Genomic DNA, 16,885 nt, shown 5'->3' on the forward strand with positions numbered 1-16,885 from the left:
AGTTATTGTATAACAATGGTTTGCTCTGTAGATTATTTATAAAAAATTAGCTTAAAGGGGCTAATAATTTTGTCCAAAAAATGTTTTTTTTTAAATTAATAACTGCTTTTATTCTAGCCAAAATAAAACAAGACTTTCTCCAGAAGAAAAAATATTATCAGACATACTGTGAAAATTTCTTTGCTCTGTTAAAAATCATTTGGGAAATAATTTAAAAAATCAAAAGGGGGCTAATAATTCTGACTTTAACAGTATATCCTTTGGTAAGCACTTTTAATTATTCTTTTAACAGATTATTAACAGGTCTAATATTAACCATGTGCGCGTGATCATCCTTTCATGATCACTCATGGTAAGTTTTTTTTTACCTGCCTTTTTTTTTTTGCTTACCGTTATTTTTATTAAAATGGTTTAAATTATCTCTTTTCTTTACAATAACATTACTTTAATATGGGATTAACTCGTCCTTTATGTGTAGCTAACTGGTGACATGGGACCTTTAGCCAGGACAGATAACTGTGAATATTTTAGATATAGTACAATTGTTTTTTTTATTTTTATTATTATTAATTTATTATTATTTTTTTTTAGAAAATAACATTTTTGTTGAATTAAACATTGCATGTATACAGCCATATTTTGCTTGTTTGTTTTTTTTGTTTTGTTTTGTTTTTGGTCAAGAGATAAATTTGGGTAATCCTTCATTTTGAGCTCTGAAAAGTCATGTAAAATAAAAAAATTAAATAAAAAGTGTGGCTAGTGAAAATGATGAGTGGCTAGTAATGTTGGAACTCTACTAGCCACAGTGGCTGGTGATCAAAAAAGTTAATGTCAAGCCCTGGTCATATGTTTGGAGTTTGTAAAAACGCCTCCCTTCAGTTGGTGACCACTCACTTTATTTTTCACAATTTAATCTTATCTTTACTAAATGTTATCTTTTTGAACTTTATTCAATGTGTTGTTTCATTCTTTGTCGCGATGTCAAAATGGGGGTTAGTCCAGGATCTGAATCAGGGTCCTCTTGGACCCCAAGCAAAATTCATACCCCAAGATTTGTGAGCCAGCTTTGACAAAACTCATGTTATTAAACTCACAAGTTGAGTTTGGGGATTGATTGTTTTATGATCACCACAAAATACTCTTTGACAGAGTATACATTTCTGACAAATACCAAATCAAAACGGTGTCGAATTTGTATCCTTTCAAAAGGACTTTTTTTTTCGTTTGAGGGCAGACCTTTTCTATTTTTCAAAGTAATGCACTGCAACAAAGCAACTATTCCTCTCACGCCACATACAACCAACGGATAGAAACACAATGATCCTAAGCTTACCCTGCACTCAGATAGAAAGGTCTGGTTAGAAGGCAGCACCCGTCTCAGGGTTTCTGAGTGGTGCTGAGAGGAGGGCGGTTCAGTGGAGATGAACCCTCAGCAAAAGGGCCACTCGACCGCTCTCTCTGCTCCTGCATCAATTGATGGCAGCTCCACCACAAACGGCCCCTCAGAAGCAGGAGAGAATGCTTTCAGTGAGACGACCTGCTGTGAGCGCTTGTGTCTTCATTGAGCCCGCATTGATTTATCCATCGATCAGCTTGCTGGGGGTTCATGGCTGCGGGTTGAAGGCATATTGATTTCTAAGTGCTGCGGCAGCACATGGTTCGTCCATTTGAAGCGTGACATCACTAAGGTGGTTTTAATACACTTAGGTTTGGAAATAGATGACAGACTTAAAAAAATGGTCAGAAGAGAACTAGACCCCTGTCTGAGCCTGGTTTCTCCCAAGGTTTGTTCTTTGTGATCTATTGTTGAGCCCCACTAGTAGTTGAGTATCAGTAGCATGTAGACTAGAACTTGGACAGAAATAAAACAAAAGCTAAAATATTATTTAGCAATCAAAATAAACATTTGTATTTACATAAAATGGACATAAATTGTTATTATTAACATTAACTATAATAATATGGAGTCAATCTAGCGCCATAAATGCAAACTTAAAGAAAGTTTTTCAAACAATTAAGAGAATTGAGCAAACATAAGAATTTCATTTGAAAAATAAACATTTATTTTGCTAACAAAAAAACTGCAAATGGAAAAGTTGAGAAATAAAATAAAATTTGCAAACAAAAAAATGCGAAAAATGAAATCAAGCAGCAAAAAAGATAATAATAATTTGTAAGTAAATATATATATATATATATATATATATATATATATATATATATATATATATATATATATATATATAAATATATATATATATATATATATATATATATATATAAATATATAAATATATATATATATATATATATATATATATATATATATATATATATATATATATATATATATATATATATATATACACACACACACACACACACACACACACACACACAAATGAAGTCAGAATGATTAAATGTCAATTTTTTAAAGGGGGTTTAATATTTTTGATTTCAACTATGTACATTATATATTTATATATACCAAATATTTTAGTTTTTTAGTATTTTGCACTGCTTGATTTTTATTTGCAGTTCTTTTTTTGTTTGCAAATTTCATTTTTAATTCTCAACTTAATTTTCTCTTGCATTTTTTTTTTTTTTTTTTTTTGTTAAGCAAATAAATTTTAATTTCTCAAAAAAAAAATGCTTTGTGATTTTTGGAATATTAGCATTTATTTAATTGTTTTTGCTCAATACTTTATTTTTTTTTATTTTGCAAGTATATATGGCCCTAGATTAACTCCATAATATTACATTTCAATAACAATGAAATAAAAACAGGTGAATAACATGAATATATTATTCATTAATATAACAAATTATATTTTGCAACATAAAGTACAATAATGTTTACTATACATTAACTAACATTTTAACTGGAAGAAAACTACGGGATCTTAACATGCCTGTCAACATTGGGATGTGAATCTAAGGGATACCACCACCCCACCATTTTTATTAATATTAATTTTTTTTTTTTTGCAAAGCAATAAATAGCATACTTACTGTATACATTCAAAAAAGCGGCAAACAATTTAATGTTTAGCCTTTTAAAATGATTAGCTATTATAAAGAAATTGAATCAAATTACCAAATCTCATTAAGCTTTTCTTCACTGACTAACTTAAACATTCTGATTAACGAGCAGCGAATGAATCTCGCATTTAGATTTTTCGTTTGATCATATTAAATACGAGGTGTCACTTTAAAAACACACAGATAATATATCTATAATGAAAACATTTGATTGCTTTCCTAACTTTTTATGCTAATTTATGACTTAATTTGGTGTGTTTAAAAGAAAACTCACCAAGATCGACACGTTTAGATGTCTATTATTATTATTATTATTATTGTTATGATTATTACGTGTATAAGTCTGTTTAATGAGTTCGCATGTAACATTACAGAATTAATTTTAGAACCAGCGTCTATCTGACAGTCACACAACGTTACGTTTTACACTGTTTTAGGCATTAATAACATAATCCTGTCATTTTTATAATGAATTCAAAGTGTTTTCATGCCTAAATAAAATAAAAGCACAGAAAAGATTCACATTTAAGAGCAAGGTGGTTTGGCGGTAGGGGTTGTGTATCGGGAGGATCGGCTCTTTAATGTTTACTGCCACCCTTCATAGAAAGACTAAAAATATGGCAGAAATACGGGAAAATACCTTTACGAGATAATAGCAGGATACAATTGTAAAATATGAGAGAATACTAAAAAAAACGGGAGGGTTGGCAGGTATGTCTTGACGCTCCATACACAAATTATTTTATGAAAACATTTTCTTTGAGATTTCTTTTTTATTTTTAACCTCAAGTATGACCCAGACAACATGAAAATATATCCAGGCAGCCATTAAGCATCCAGCGCTGGTGCATACACTCGCATAAAAACTGTTATCAAGCAGCAGGTTGTGTTCATTGACCAACACTCACGACATCAAAATAACGCTCCCACTGACTGAACCCTCCTGCCCACATACGAGCCTGGCAAAGCAAAGCCATTTATTCTGAGACACTAAACTGAGAGAAAGCCGACAGACAGACAGGAGTATAATTACACAATCACCCTCATCCTCGTTCCCTCCGTCACCTCTGCTTTCTCTCCTGAACCTGCTGGATATCCTCTCTGAATGAGCAATTCCCCGCTGCTGGATGTCTTTACACACCTGCCTCTCAAAATGCGGCATTCATTTCCATTTATCTGGCTTGTAAACAACATTTTTCAGCGTATTTAACTCTGAGGCTCAGAGAGTATCGCTAACGTTTACCTCACGTTCATTTCTCAAATATGATTGCAGTGCCAGTAGGATAACTCACGAAAAAATTATTGAAACAACCCATTGTCCAGGTGTTGTGCTAAATTGTGACCCCCAAATTCTGATTATTATAATGATTAGGCATTATATCATTTTCTAAAAATGACAAAAACATATTGAAATTTAGCATGCTATTCATTCATTCATTTTCTTTTCCGTTTAGTCCCTTTATTAATCTGGACTCGCCACAGCAGAATGAACCACCTACTTATCCAGCATATGTTTATTTTACACAGCGATGCCCTTCCAGCTGCAACCCATCACTGGGAAACACACTCATTCACCCACATACACTATGGATAATTTACCTATACCACATGTTTTTGGACTTGTGGGGGAAGCCGAAGCACCCGAAGGAAACCCACAGAAACACGAGGAGAACATGCAAACTCCACACAGAAACGCCAACTGACCCAGCCGAGGCTCGATCCAGTGACCTTCTTGTTGTGAGGTGAATGTGCTACCCACTGCAGCCTATTTAGCATGCTAACTAAACGATAAACAAGCAATGCAAGAGTTGGAATGGGTTTTACCCATAGCGGTTCGAACTGTAGTTCTGCCGAATGACTAAAAAGTTATCAGTATTGATGAAAAACTGTACATTATAGTCAAACCATTCTTCTGCAATCTTACACCAAAAACGAAAATAAGGGCAGTATTAATAGCTTAAAATGTGGAAGAGCATTGGTATTATGTGATTGTATTGTATTGCAATATAAAACAATTAAATGTTGACGTTAAATCAAAAGTAATTCATAAATACTTGATAATTAAATGATTTAATGACAATAATTATTTATGTTTACAGCTGAATTAATTACAAAATAACTGTATAAAATGATAAAGTATGAAATGATAAAACATAAGATATAATTTGTACCCAGCTTAAATGTAAAATTAAAGTTACCAGAGGTAGAAAGAGAGACACAGGGGGAGGGAGAGACTGAGACAAATAGAGCAGGCCCAGAAGTTAGCCTCATTGCAGTAGAGTCAGAATCCAGATGAGGAGAGGAGCTGAGCGGGAGAGCGCAGAGACAGAAAGTTTTACACCTATTTTGTATCTTTCTTGACCATGTGTCAAAAGCCCAAATGCAGAGACAGTCAAACTGACCAATCAACATGTGACCACATCGTAAAACCCCCAAAGTCCACACACCAGGCCCTGATCTCATCAGTATCTGCATTTGGAATTTGTGTGAGCCTTCTTTGGTTAAAAAGACATAGAAACAAATTCATATAATTTAGACTCTTACACAAGTAAATCATGTTTACAATGAGTTTCCTTCCCTTTAGTGAAGTCGGAATGCAGTCGGATATTTTGATTTTGGAAATTGTCATGCTTGTTGTCATGATAAACAAATCGTTAATAATTTAGGAAGAGTACATGTCAGCAGGAATTACAGCATGTTTCATATACTAAACAACATTTTTATTGTCGCAGTTCTACTCAACATGCTAAAGCCTCACACACACTACGAGCAACTCGCAGCGGCAAAGTGACCGTTCATTTTAATGAGCCACTTCTGGTAACCTCAGTCTACACCAGCAGCGACCATTGGCAACCAGGTGGGCGTAATGAGCGACGCAATAAAGTTGAGAATCGTTCAACTTCAGAGGTCATAGATCAAAAAGTAGAATGTGTGGAGAACTACAAATATTTGGGTACCGTTATTGACCAATCTTTAAACTTGGAGGCAAACTGTGATGCTGTGTGCAAGAAGGAGCATCAGTGCCTATATTGTCTTAGGAAACTATCACAGTTTCACATTGGCCCCAATATGCTTACTATTTTTTTTTTTATTATTATTGTGCCTTTTATTGAGTCTGTTCTATCCTTCACTCTGGTGGCATGGTTTGGAGGTCTGTCTCTCAAAAACAGGAATAGACTGAGCCCCTGTATAGTCCCTAAATTGAATCCCTGTATAGTAGGCAGCTTTTATGGATAGCCCAGAACATTAGTAGCTGTAGCTCTCATCCTCTGTCTAAGGAGTTTATCCTGCTCCCTTCGGGTTGAAGGTTTCAAATGCTTTTTAGTAGAACAAAACGGTTCAGGAATAGTTATGTCCCATCATCTTGTCGCTCTGAATAAATTGTAATTTTTTATAAGCTATAATTTGTATGTGTGTATGTGGGAATGTACATGTGTGATTTAGTTATTTGTATCAAATGCCAAACTTTGCCGCTAAAAGAACCTACCTACGGGCACTAATAAAGTCAACTGACTAACTTCATGCAAATGAAGAGCGACTTTCTTGAGTGACAGCCATTAGGAGCCCCAGTAGAGCTAACATGATCCTCTCTCAGCTTCCAGAGAGGTCGGTTGTATTCGTGCTGTATATACCTACACAAACCTGCATTTGAAGCTGGTGGCCACCCAGAGCGACAGGCAGCTACAAAGTCACTGCTGGTGTGAATGAGGCATAAGGCAGGGGTCTCAAATTGCCAGCCCTCCTCCCTCTGGCAGGCGTCAAAAATATAACTATACATTATATATATTATTTATTATATCTATAAAAATATAGATTCGGCCAACCAAAACATATTTTTGAATCTCTATCATTGTTGTGCAGTCGAGTCTAGCCACTTGTAGTTTCGACTCGCCATCTAGTCAACATTAATAGCACTGCATTCAGATTAGTTTTACTTTTATTTTCTCTTAGTGTATGGTTGAGAGTAACACCTATGCTTTTCCATTCTGGGGCTGATTTAAACGTAGAAATATATCTCAGTAAGTGCTCTATTTTTACTAAATCTCTATTTTTGTAAATATTCAAGGGTCGTTTGATTATTATCAGTTTTATCCCACTTGTATTTTGTTGTTCGCAGTACGTTATGCTGATAGTAAAATCAATTTGCTAATATTTGATTTAAATGGTCTCATTTAATAGATTTTCCTCATTTGCTTATTAAGATTTGAATTAAAAACTATGTACATTTGTAAGATTGTACTGCTAGTTAAATGTAACATGTTAAAGTAAATGTGAATATGTACATACTTCCCCCCTCTTTGTTGGTTGTAGTTTTACAAACAAACAAACAAAAAAAGAAATATATTGAAATGAACAATTGCCAGTAAAGTCACTTAAGTAACCCAAACTGCTCTCTGCTGTTCTTACACTATCGGGACAATACAATTGATTTGGACAGAATATTAAATATTATGCCTATTATTAGTAGTATTGTCAAAGCAATTTAAACTCCCCCTTCAATATGTACAACAAGAAACCAAAAGCTAGAGTTTTGACTGCATATACTCTATGGAAGAATGACTGAGTGTGTGTCTAATGCTCGCACACACACACACACAACAACCACAGATATATTCCAGCAGCTGATGTGTGACACAATAAACGAGCTGATTTGCATTATCACAGGGGACAGATAAAGCTTGAAATATAAACATCATGGTTACATCAGGTTTCCACTTTTTCCATGTACTTGAATGTTAAAATGGCCCTCCTATGAATTGACAGTTACTGAAATGGTCCCCTGCAAGTTTGAGTTTAAGACCCCTGTGCTAAGAGGTCAAGAAAGCATCTGAGTTTGTGATATATTTGCTTCTTCCAGAACATTTTCTGTCTAAATGTGGTTAAATCTACATTAGGGTCATTTATATCATGTAGGCCTATCACATGCACAATTTAAATAACAAAGTGTAAGTTAATGTGCTTATGTGCTATGTGAAATTGGGGGGCAACAATCTTTGACTACCGGTGTTAAAATTTATCATTATAAAAAAAATAAATAAATAAACACATTGGCATGATGATGACAAAAGTGTGACTTAAGCATAAGATGGTTAAGGATGTGCATGTAAACTGACTTATTGAGGAATTCTCTGCTTACTTTACAATAGCCTGTTTTTTTTTTTTCGGAAGATCATTATCAACTTTTAAATCAAAGCTGCTACCCGTACTGGTAGACGTCATAAATACACAAATAAATATAGCCTAGTAAACGCATTCATTTACTTTGTCACAAATGACAATGCTTTATTTAATTTAAAGAATTCTTCAAAGCGTTAAGTTCTTGTGGTGCTATGGTTGCATTATATAACTCTTTGCATCTGACAACAACACTAATAAAGCAGCGTGTTTGAGCTTTTATCATCTCTAGCTGCTTTTATGGCCTCAGAGATCAGGCGGTGAGCAGACTGCAGAAAATTAGACTGCAGATCTGGGTCGGCTTGATTTGGTCTGCTGAATTTCTACAGATCACAGGTGGGCATTAAGACTTATGGGGCTGAAAGAAAACTTTGCAAATGCGATACTTAAAGGGATAGTTCAGCCCAAAAGTTCTGCCATCATATATTCATCTTCCACTTGTTCTAAACCTGTTTAAGTTTCTTTCTTCTGGTGAATATGAAGATATTTTGAAGAATGTTGGGGAAAAAGTTAAGTGTGAGTAAATTTAGCATTTTAGGGTAAATAAACCCTTAAACAAAGAAAAAAAAAAAACATGGCACCCATCGACTTGCATATTCTCTTAAAAGAAATGGTTCCATGCACTCTCGGAAATAAAGTGAGCTGTCATTGGGGTGGTATCTTTTCAAAAGGTAGACGTTTGTACTTAAAGGGTTCATATTGGTACCTCAAAAGTATATATTAGTACTTTAAACACTTTTGTACTTTTTAGGTACTAATATATGTACCCTTGAGGAATTAATATGGACCCTTTAGGTATAAATTTGTACCTTTGGAAACGGTACCACCCCAGTGACAGCTTGCGTACCTTTACTTCTGAGAGTGTATAGAACCTCAAAGAACCATATTTTAGAGTGAAGGAAAAAATATATATGGAAATCAGTAGACACCAGCTATCAGCATTTTCTTAAATATCTTTGGTTAAACTCTCCCTTTAATATTGTTTGTTCAGATATACCAAACCACTTAAACCTACATTATAACTAAATATAAAATGCATGCCAAAGTGTTGTGTTTATATTTATTGTCATTTTTAGCAAAAGCTCTAATGAAGTGCTAGGTTTTTTTCAAACCAATTTAGGGTAAATATGGACAAAACCAACTGCTGTGTTTATTTATTTATTTTTAAATAAAGTTTATAAGACCAAATTAAACCTAACCTTTGGGAAAATCTGTGTTAGATATAAAAATTAATTAATTAATAAAAAATATATATATATATTAATATATATATATATATATATATATATATATATATATATATATATATATATATATATATATATATATATATATATATATATATATATATACTAAAACAAAGTATGTAAAAGTAAAACGAGTATGCTACTGGTCGTTTTCAATTAAAGAACATATAAAGTAATTAAAAAAAATTTATAAACAATTTGCTTTAGTGAAATTCAGACTCAAACGTCTAATAATTCACCTGCTGAACAAAATAGTACAATGACAAATAACCAAAAACAATCAATAAAACAAACTACTGAGCAAACAATATTAATTACATTTTTAACAATAACTCAATTTAAAACACCAAAGGCAATGCAACATGTGATCACAGAGTACTCAAATGTTCATTAAACTCCTTCCAAAATCTAAACCAAGATGAACAAACAAAAAGTGAAGATTTCAAATGTTTTGACTCCTCCAGCCCAAACATAAGCCCTTTATTTGAGAATAAACCACCAGCAGACATAACAAAATAAACCAAACTTACCCAGGAGAAATTCTGTGACTGGATAAGCCTTGTGTTGTATGATCCAAATTTGAATTGTGCTAGTTTGCTTGATGGTATTTTCACGTTTCTCAAGTCCAAACAGACTGGTTCAATCAATTGATTTTTAGTCTGTCTTAAAGGGCCAGTGCCCAGCTCAAGCCAAAGCCTTGTCTTAAAGGGGCAATGCATGTTTATTTACAGTACCTGTCCAGTGTAATGCAAGTTAAAATTCAATGCCCTAGCAACCATCTAGTAATACCTGTTGTAAAAATACAACCACATGGACATTAATTTGCCATGAAAATAAATCGTAAACTTCATACAGAAAATAATCTTTATTTAACTAACACTGTATGGAAACGCATTTTAGTGGATAACCACTGAAGTGCTTCATGTAAATCATAAATTAAAAACATATTACAGTAATCGAAATGTGTACAGTGCAAAAGGTGTAAAATACAGTGAAACAAATATAATTTGATTTTAAATTGATACACAAGTAAACAAACTAATTCATAATATAAGTAGTTAGTTTCATTTTTTTACAATTAAACAGTGCATTGACAAATATGTGGTATTTATTCAGGACTCTTCTTAAGCGTATTTATGATCAAGGAATCAAATGACCATATAACACCTAAAAAATGTGCAGCGTGTAGACAGAAGTTACACTTCTATTTTAGCATTTAAACACCAATAATGGCTCATTAAAACATCAAGGTTTTTCTGTTTCTTTCGGTGCATTATTTGTTGGCTCGTCTACCCTTACAACATGTCTTTTTGGAAATTCATGCCATGATCTTTTCACATAATACATGATCATTGTCCATTTAGCTCAGTGCATCACATGTTGATTCCATGACAAGGCACTTTTGAGGGCAACTGGGCACCAACTTGTTGTAGGGTATAGAAGACAGTGAACTGTCCTGAACCTGAAAGATATCAGAACAACATTAGCCAAAAAAAAATAAAAAATCTTATGCTGTGTTCGCACCCAACGCGGAGCACGTGGATAAATCTCGCTATTTGCTTGTAAATAGACACGTGAACATTTGAGTTTACTTGCTTTATTCTCGCGCCAAAATCTGCTTCATTCGCGCTTCAAATTCACTTCAGATCAAAGGCGTACTTACGTGATAGGCAGGGCTTCTGTCTGCTCAGTGCCTGAAGCTTCATTGCTAAATGGCTAACATGGATTTTATTAAGAAAATATTTGTTTATGTGCTTTATGAAGGCTGAAAAACAGTGTAGATTTGTTTGGACCAGTGTCTGAGTCCACTAGATCCTTTTAGAGGTGCACCCAGCTCTGTGAACTCATAAACTCCTCTAGAAACTTAACCTGGATGATTGAAACTTTCAGCTGTGCTTCTGACTGAACTGAGCACAGTTTGATGAACTGTTTTTGGTGTGTGCAGGAGGATTTTCCCCCAGGACACCAACAACAGGTGCTACATCATAATCACGCCCCCAAAAGAGCAAACTCCTGATTGGTTAACGTGGTGCGAATGTCCGCTGAAGTTCAGATTTTTAAACTCGAGCGTCGTTTAAGCGCATCAAACGTGCAAAATGCTCAATTCGCACCATGCCATTTGCGCATATTGCATCATTCGCACCTCGCCGTGCCATTCACGTAATTCGCGCCATTCGTATAATTCTCACCATTTGCGTGTATCGCGCTGCAGGATGTCTATTCGTGCCTTTGCATTGACTTAACATGTAAATCACTCGAGCTTGACGCTTCTTCCACATCTGGTGTGCACACAGCATTAAAGAATTCAAATTGAAAATGAGCTTCCATACAGTGTGTAACACAGCACGTGAATGAAAACATACAGCTGAGGTTTAATTCTGAAAGTGCACCGTGTTTAAAACTATTGATTCTTCAACAAAATAGTCTACTCAGAGTCAAATAAATGAATTGTGTTGGCTTCAGATCTTTTGCCTGAACGCATCAATGTCAATACCGTTCATCACCAAATAAGAAGTGCGGGATACGGTAAAACGTGAACACTCATCATGACGCGAAGATAACGACAGATGGAGATTTGGCTGTGGGGAATAAACGGTTCATTTTCACAACAACACCACAGCATAGCCAACGGTGTGCAGTTTGTTCCTTTCAATATTCTGATGATTTATACAATAACCTAAGTTGCAACGCAGGACTCATCGACTATTTGCTTTTGAAAGAAGGAGCAGCAGAGACTATTATGTATAGGACTTTGTCAGTCTTTGACAGAGACTTTGTCAGTAACTGTTACAAATCAAATGGACCAGTTTCTTCTTCCTCCTTTTATAATGCAAAATAGGGGCTCTTTAAAACGCTTCATATTCATGGTTTACGATTAGTTTTAACATTGGCAGAATAATTAATCTAAACTTAAACAGGAACCAAACCTTTCTCAGGTCTCAAACACAAGTATGCTTTCAGTAAAAAAAAAAAATGTGTTTGGCAATAAATACAGACATATTTATTCAGATTAAGCAGATTAAGATGTACGAGGAAGTGCTTTTAAACCGCCCGCAAGATATGTCTGCTCACAAAGTGTGCATAAGCATGGATTTATGGCGATAACAGAAAACGCCTGGATCTTTAATGCTAACACAGGCAGAAAGATGTGTGAGGAGATACTGATCTGACTGCGCTAAGCATATTTTACAGATCAACACAAATATTAGCATGAAATTAGATTTCAGGAACATTAGTCGAAGGATGACTTTACAGATGACTTTACCTCAGATAAACTGATCGTTTCTCTTGAATGAACAATAGAAAGTAGTGTTAGCGGCGACATGCGTCATCTTAGTCATAAATAGAAAATCTGTATGAACAGGGCAAGTGTGTGGGAGTGCGAAGGTGTGTGTGTGTGACTAACCTGGACGGATCTTCATCTTTGGTAAAAACTCCTTTTAATTCAACACTGTTCATTTTACTCTCAAACCATCCGTAGCTTAGAGTCACCTACAGTGTCAAGAGGATGAGAAACAGAGGAGGAACCGAAAACCTGCTGTTAGCATCACATAACTAATATGGTTTCAGCAAGCCATCTCATTCCAGTGAATGCATAATCTGTTTTGGCAGTTAAAATATTAGCTTCTTGTTCTTTAAGCTGGAATAACAGCATCCAGTTCTTAGAAAGTAATAGCATCCAGTTTCTTGAGGTAAATTATAACCATCCAGTTCTCCGAGGTAAAACATTAGCATCCAGATTTTTAAAAACTATTTATAAAATACAGCATCCAGTTTCTGGGGTGGATATTTTGATATTATTTTAGTTATTAGCATCAAGTTCTTTATATGTTTTCAGTTATTTTGTGGACAAAACAGGCAAAATGCTAGCATAATGTTTAATATTAGCATTCAATTCAAAACAGCATCCAGTATTTTGATCTGAAATATAAGCATCTGATTTTCTGAGGTAAATAGGTAACACTTTATTTTGATGGTCCATTTGAGTATTAGTAGACTGTCTGCTTAATATCTGTTGATACTGCTCCTTCAACAGACATTTAACTGACTATAAGAAACTTTGCAAGTACATGTCAACTTACCCTAATCCTAACTCCAACCCTAACCCCAACCTGACAGTCTACTTATAATCTAATAAGAACTACTTGGGAGGTAGGTACAATGTAACTTAATTCAACAAACGGACCAGCAAAATAAAGTGTGACCAAAAATTACTATCCAGTGAAGTAAAATAGTTTGATATTATCTGAGGTAGCAGCCAGTTCTCTAAACCAAAATATAGCATCCAATTTCTGAGGTAGACTGTTTTGATATTATTTGAGTTATAATATTAGCATGAAGTGCTTAAAGTATAATATTGGAATATGTTTACAGTTATTTTGAGGACAAAACAACATTGCTTTTCAAAGTAAAACGTTAGCATTACATTTAGTATTAGCATTCAATTCAAAACAGCATCCAGTGTTGAAATTAAATAAAAGGTTCTGATTTTCTGAGGTAAAATATTACTATCCAGTACTTTGGGGTAAGTTTGCCCATAATATCTAAGGTAGCATCCAGTTCTCTAAACCAACATATTAGCATCCATTTTTTGAAATGGCTATTTTGAGGTCAAATATTAGCATCCAGTTCTTTAAAGTAAAATATTGGTAGAATTTATGTTTTCAGTTATTTTGAGGAAAATATAGCAGTGTTTTAAGTAAAATGTCCAGTTCAATATAAGCATCCAATTCAAAGCATCTAGATTTTGGAACTGAAATACAAGCATCTTTCATAAAATATTTCTATCCAGTTCATTGAGCTAAAATAGTTTCACATTATCTGAGGTAGCATCCAGTTCTGTAAACCAAAATATTAGTATCCAGTTTTTGAGGTAGACTATTTTGATACTATTTGAGTTATAATATTAGCATCAAGTGCTTAAAGTATAATATTGGTATATGTTTTCAGTTATTTTGAGGACAAAACAGCATTGTTAAATGTAAAACGTTAGCATAACGTTTAATATTAGCATTCGGTTTAAATTAGCATCCCATATTTTGAACTGAAATATAAGCGTCTGATTTTCTGAGGTAAAATATTACTATCCATTTCTTTGAGATAAAAAAAAACTTGGTGTTATCTCAAGTTGCATCCAATTCTCTAAACCAAAATATTAGTATCCAGATTCTGAGGTAGACTGTTTTGATATTATTTGCGCTATAATGTTAGCATCAAGTGCTCAAAAATATAATATTGCAATATGTTTTCTGCTATTATGAGGACAAAACAGCATTTTTTTAGGTAAAACATTAATACATGTTTAATATTAGCATTCAATTCAAAACAGCATCTAGTATTTTGAATTTAAATCTGAGGTAAAATATTACTATCCAGTTCTATGACATAAAATAGTTTGACGTTATCTGAGGTAGCATCCACAGACCAAAATATTAGCATCCAGTTTCTGAGACGGCTATTTTCAAGGTTATTTGAGGTCAAATATTAGCATCTATTTCTTTAAAGTAAAAAATTAGTAAAATTTATGTTTTCAGTTATTTTGAGGAATATATAGCATCCAATTGTTTTAAGTAAAATGTTAGCATCCAGTTCAATATTAGCATCTAATTCGAAGAATCCAGATATTGGAATTGAAATATAAACATCTTCTTTTCTGAGGTAAAATATTGCTACACATTGTTCAAGCATTCCGTACTCTGGGGTAAAATATATGTATTCAATGAGGTAAAATAGTAGCATTTCTGATGTAATGTAGTTGCATCCAGCCCTGCGAGGTAAATAACTAACATCCAATTTTTTTTAACAGCTGGCTGAATACTGCAAACTAAATGTGACTATTTTGATTATTAAACTTGCTACATGCTAATTTGCTGGAAGTCCTTAACTGAGAGTGATTGTTAGCACGTTGCTACATGTTTGCTAAGGTAAACAGTAGATTTCAAGATATGTGCTTTAAATGGTAACTAAAGTAATTAAAGTGACTGCTTATTAATAAAAAAACATTATTCTTCTCAACAGTTGTGCTAGTTACAGTATGCTAAAAGACATTTCTTGCCTGATCAACTGATTGCTAGCACTTTGCTAGGTGTTTGGCGAAGTATTTTACTATTGGTTGCTAGCTGGGTTGTTGAAGGTATCCTAGGTGGTTGATATGGCATTTCTAGCTGGTTGCTTATTAGCTTAAGTCAAAAAATACCTTGGGAATTATAATTCAAATCTCTTTTTTAACAATTAGATTGGTCTAAACTATCTAACTAACTTGAATATAAGCACTAATACTAATAACCAACAAAAAATAAGGTAAAAATTGCAACCATCTCACCTGTTTTGGAATATCGCTGGGGGACAGAAGGAGTAGGTTTTCTAAATGAGAGTGAAACATATTGCTATGGATCATCGAGATGCCCAGTCGCCTCTCAACTATAAAACCCACGGTACAGTCATCAGGCAACATTATCACAGCAGATGTTTGTTCAAACCTGGGACCACTGCAAATAGAGGTAAACATATTCTGAATTTATGACTTGTAGAAACCACCAAAATGCCTTTCGTGATGAGGGCACATGTACTAACATATGCGTGAAATTGCTTCAGAATCAAATGCTGAATCAGGACCTCACCTTGCCCAGGGTGCCATCCTTTCTGCCAGGTTCCTGCTCAGGCAGAAACCAGCCCCTCCTGTAGCAAACCAGAAATGGACATCCCTCTGCAACAGAACAAAAGAAAGCGTACTTTAACCTTAGCATATTGAGTGGCAGTCATGCAGTGGCTCTGAATATACATTTTATATAGTTATTCAAATTATAAGTATCAAGTCCTAAAACAATTATGTGCAGAGTGATTAATGGCCGATCTGAAGTTCAGTCGGTCAGAGTGCAATAGTGGTACATGTGTAGACTCGCTGACATTGTGAGTAAAACCCTCGCCTAAAGCAAGAATTTCAGCAACAAGAGATGAAGAGTCACACAAAAGCAGGTCATTTATAAATGTGAATCACTTCCACTACATCAAATACCTGAATTACATGATATTATATTATATACATGGAACTGTTTTACATAAAAAAATTAATAATTCATTAGCGCAGTTACAGATTCAATGATTCACTTATACAACAGTGTTTTTTTTTCCTATAATAAATGAATGGTTTTGAACAGATTATTTGAGTGAATGATGCAAGAGTTCTCATGTTTGAAAGATGTGTAAACTAATTTGTTAATATATACTATTCTAATAATTTATATGGTTTTGATAAAAATTGCTGAGTGATTTATTGACTAAGCCATAAAGAGTCTACTGGTAATTTCTGAATGAGTATGTCCTTTTAAACTAACCTTAAATCTATTCGTTGACTCACTTCTTTAAAAAAAAAAACACATTGAAGACGTTATTTTCCAATACCTGCTGGTGTAAACATGTTA

The 16,885-nt window shown here is 34.0% G+C and overlaps 2 protein-coding genes across 2 annotated transcripts in view; both read right to left on the bottom strand.

Annotated features, from left to right (window-relative positions):
• Positions 1-10,103, bottom strand: part of elfn2a (extracellular leucine-rich repeat and fibronectin type III domain containing 2a) — a 246,919-nt gene extending 236,816 nt beyond the window's left edge. Inside the window, exon 1 of the mRNA XM_073936262.1 lies at positions 9,995-10,103. The gene's annotated coding sequence lies outside the window, so the exon portion shown is untranslated. The remainder of the gene's footprint in view (positions 1-9,994) is intronic.
• A 211-nt stretch (positions 10,104-10,314) lies between these two features.
• Positions 10,315-16,885, bottom strand: part of mfng (MFNG O-fucosylpeptide 3-beta-N-acetylglucosaminyltransferase) — a 29,090-nt gene continuing 22,519 nt past the window's right edge. The window contains exons 5-8 of the mRNA NM_001007788.1: positions 16,085-16,170; positions 15,787-15,952; positions 12,871-12,956; positions 10,315-10,926 (exon numbers count right to left, since the gene is read on the bottom strand). Of these exons, the coding sequence (NP_001007789.1) occupies positions 10,830-10,926; positions 12,871-12,956; positions 15,787-15,952; positions 16,085-16,170 (435 nt within the window). The 3' untranslated portion in view covers positions 10,315-10,829. The remainder of the gene's footprint in view (positions 10,927-12,870; positions 12,957-15,786; positions 15,953-16,084; positions 16,171-16,885) is intronic.

Source organism: Danio rerio, chromosome 22 (assembly GCF_049306965.1).
Source record: "Danio rerio strain Tuebingen ecotype United States chromosome 22, GRCz12tu, whole genome shotgun sequence".
Lineage (NCBI taxonomy): Eukaryota > Metazoa > Chordata > Actinopteri > Cypriniformes > Danionidae > Danio > Danio rerio.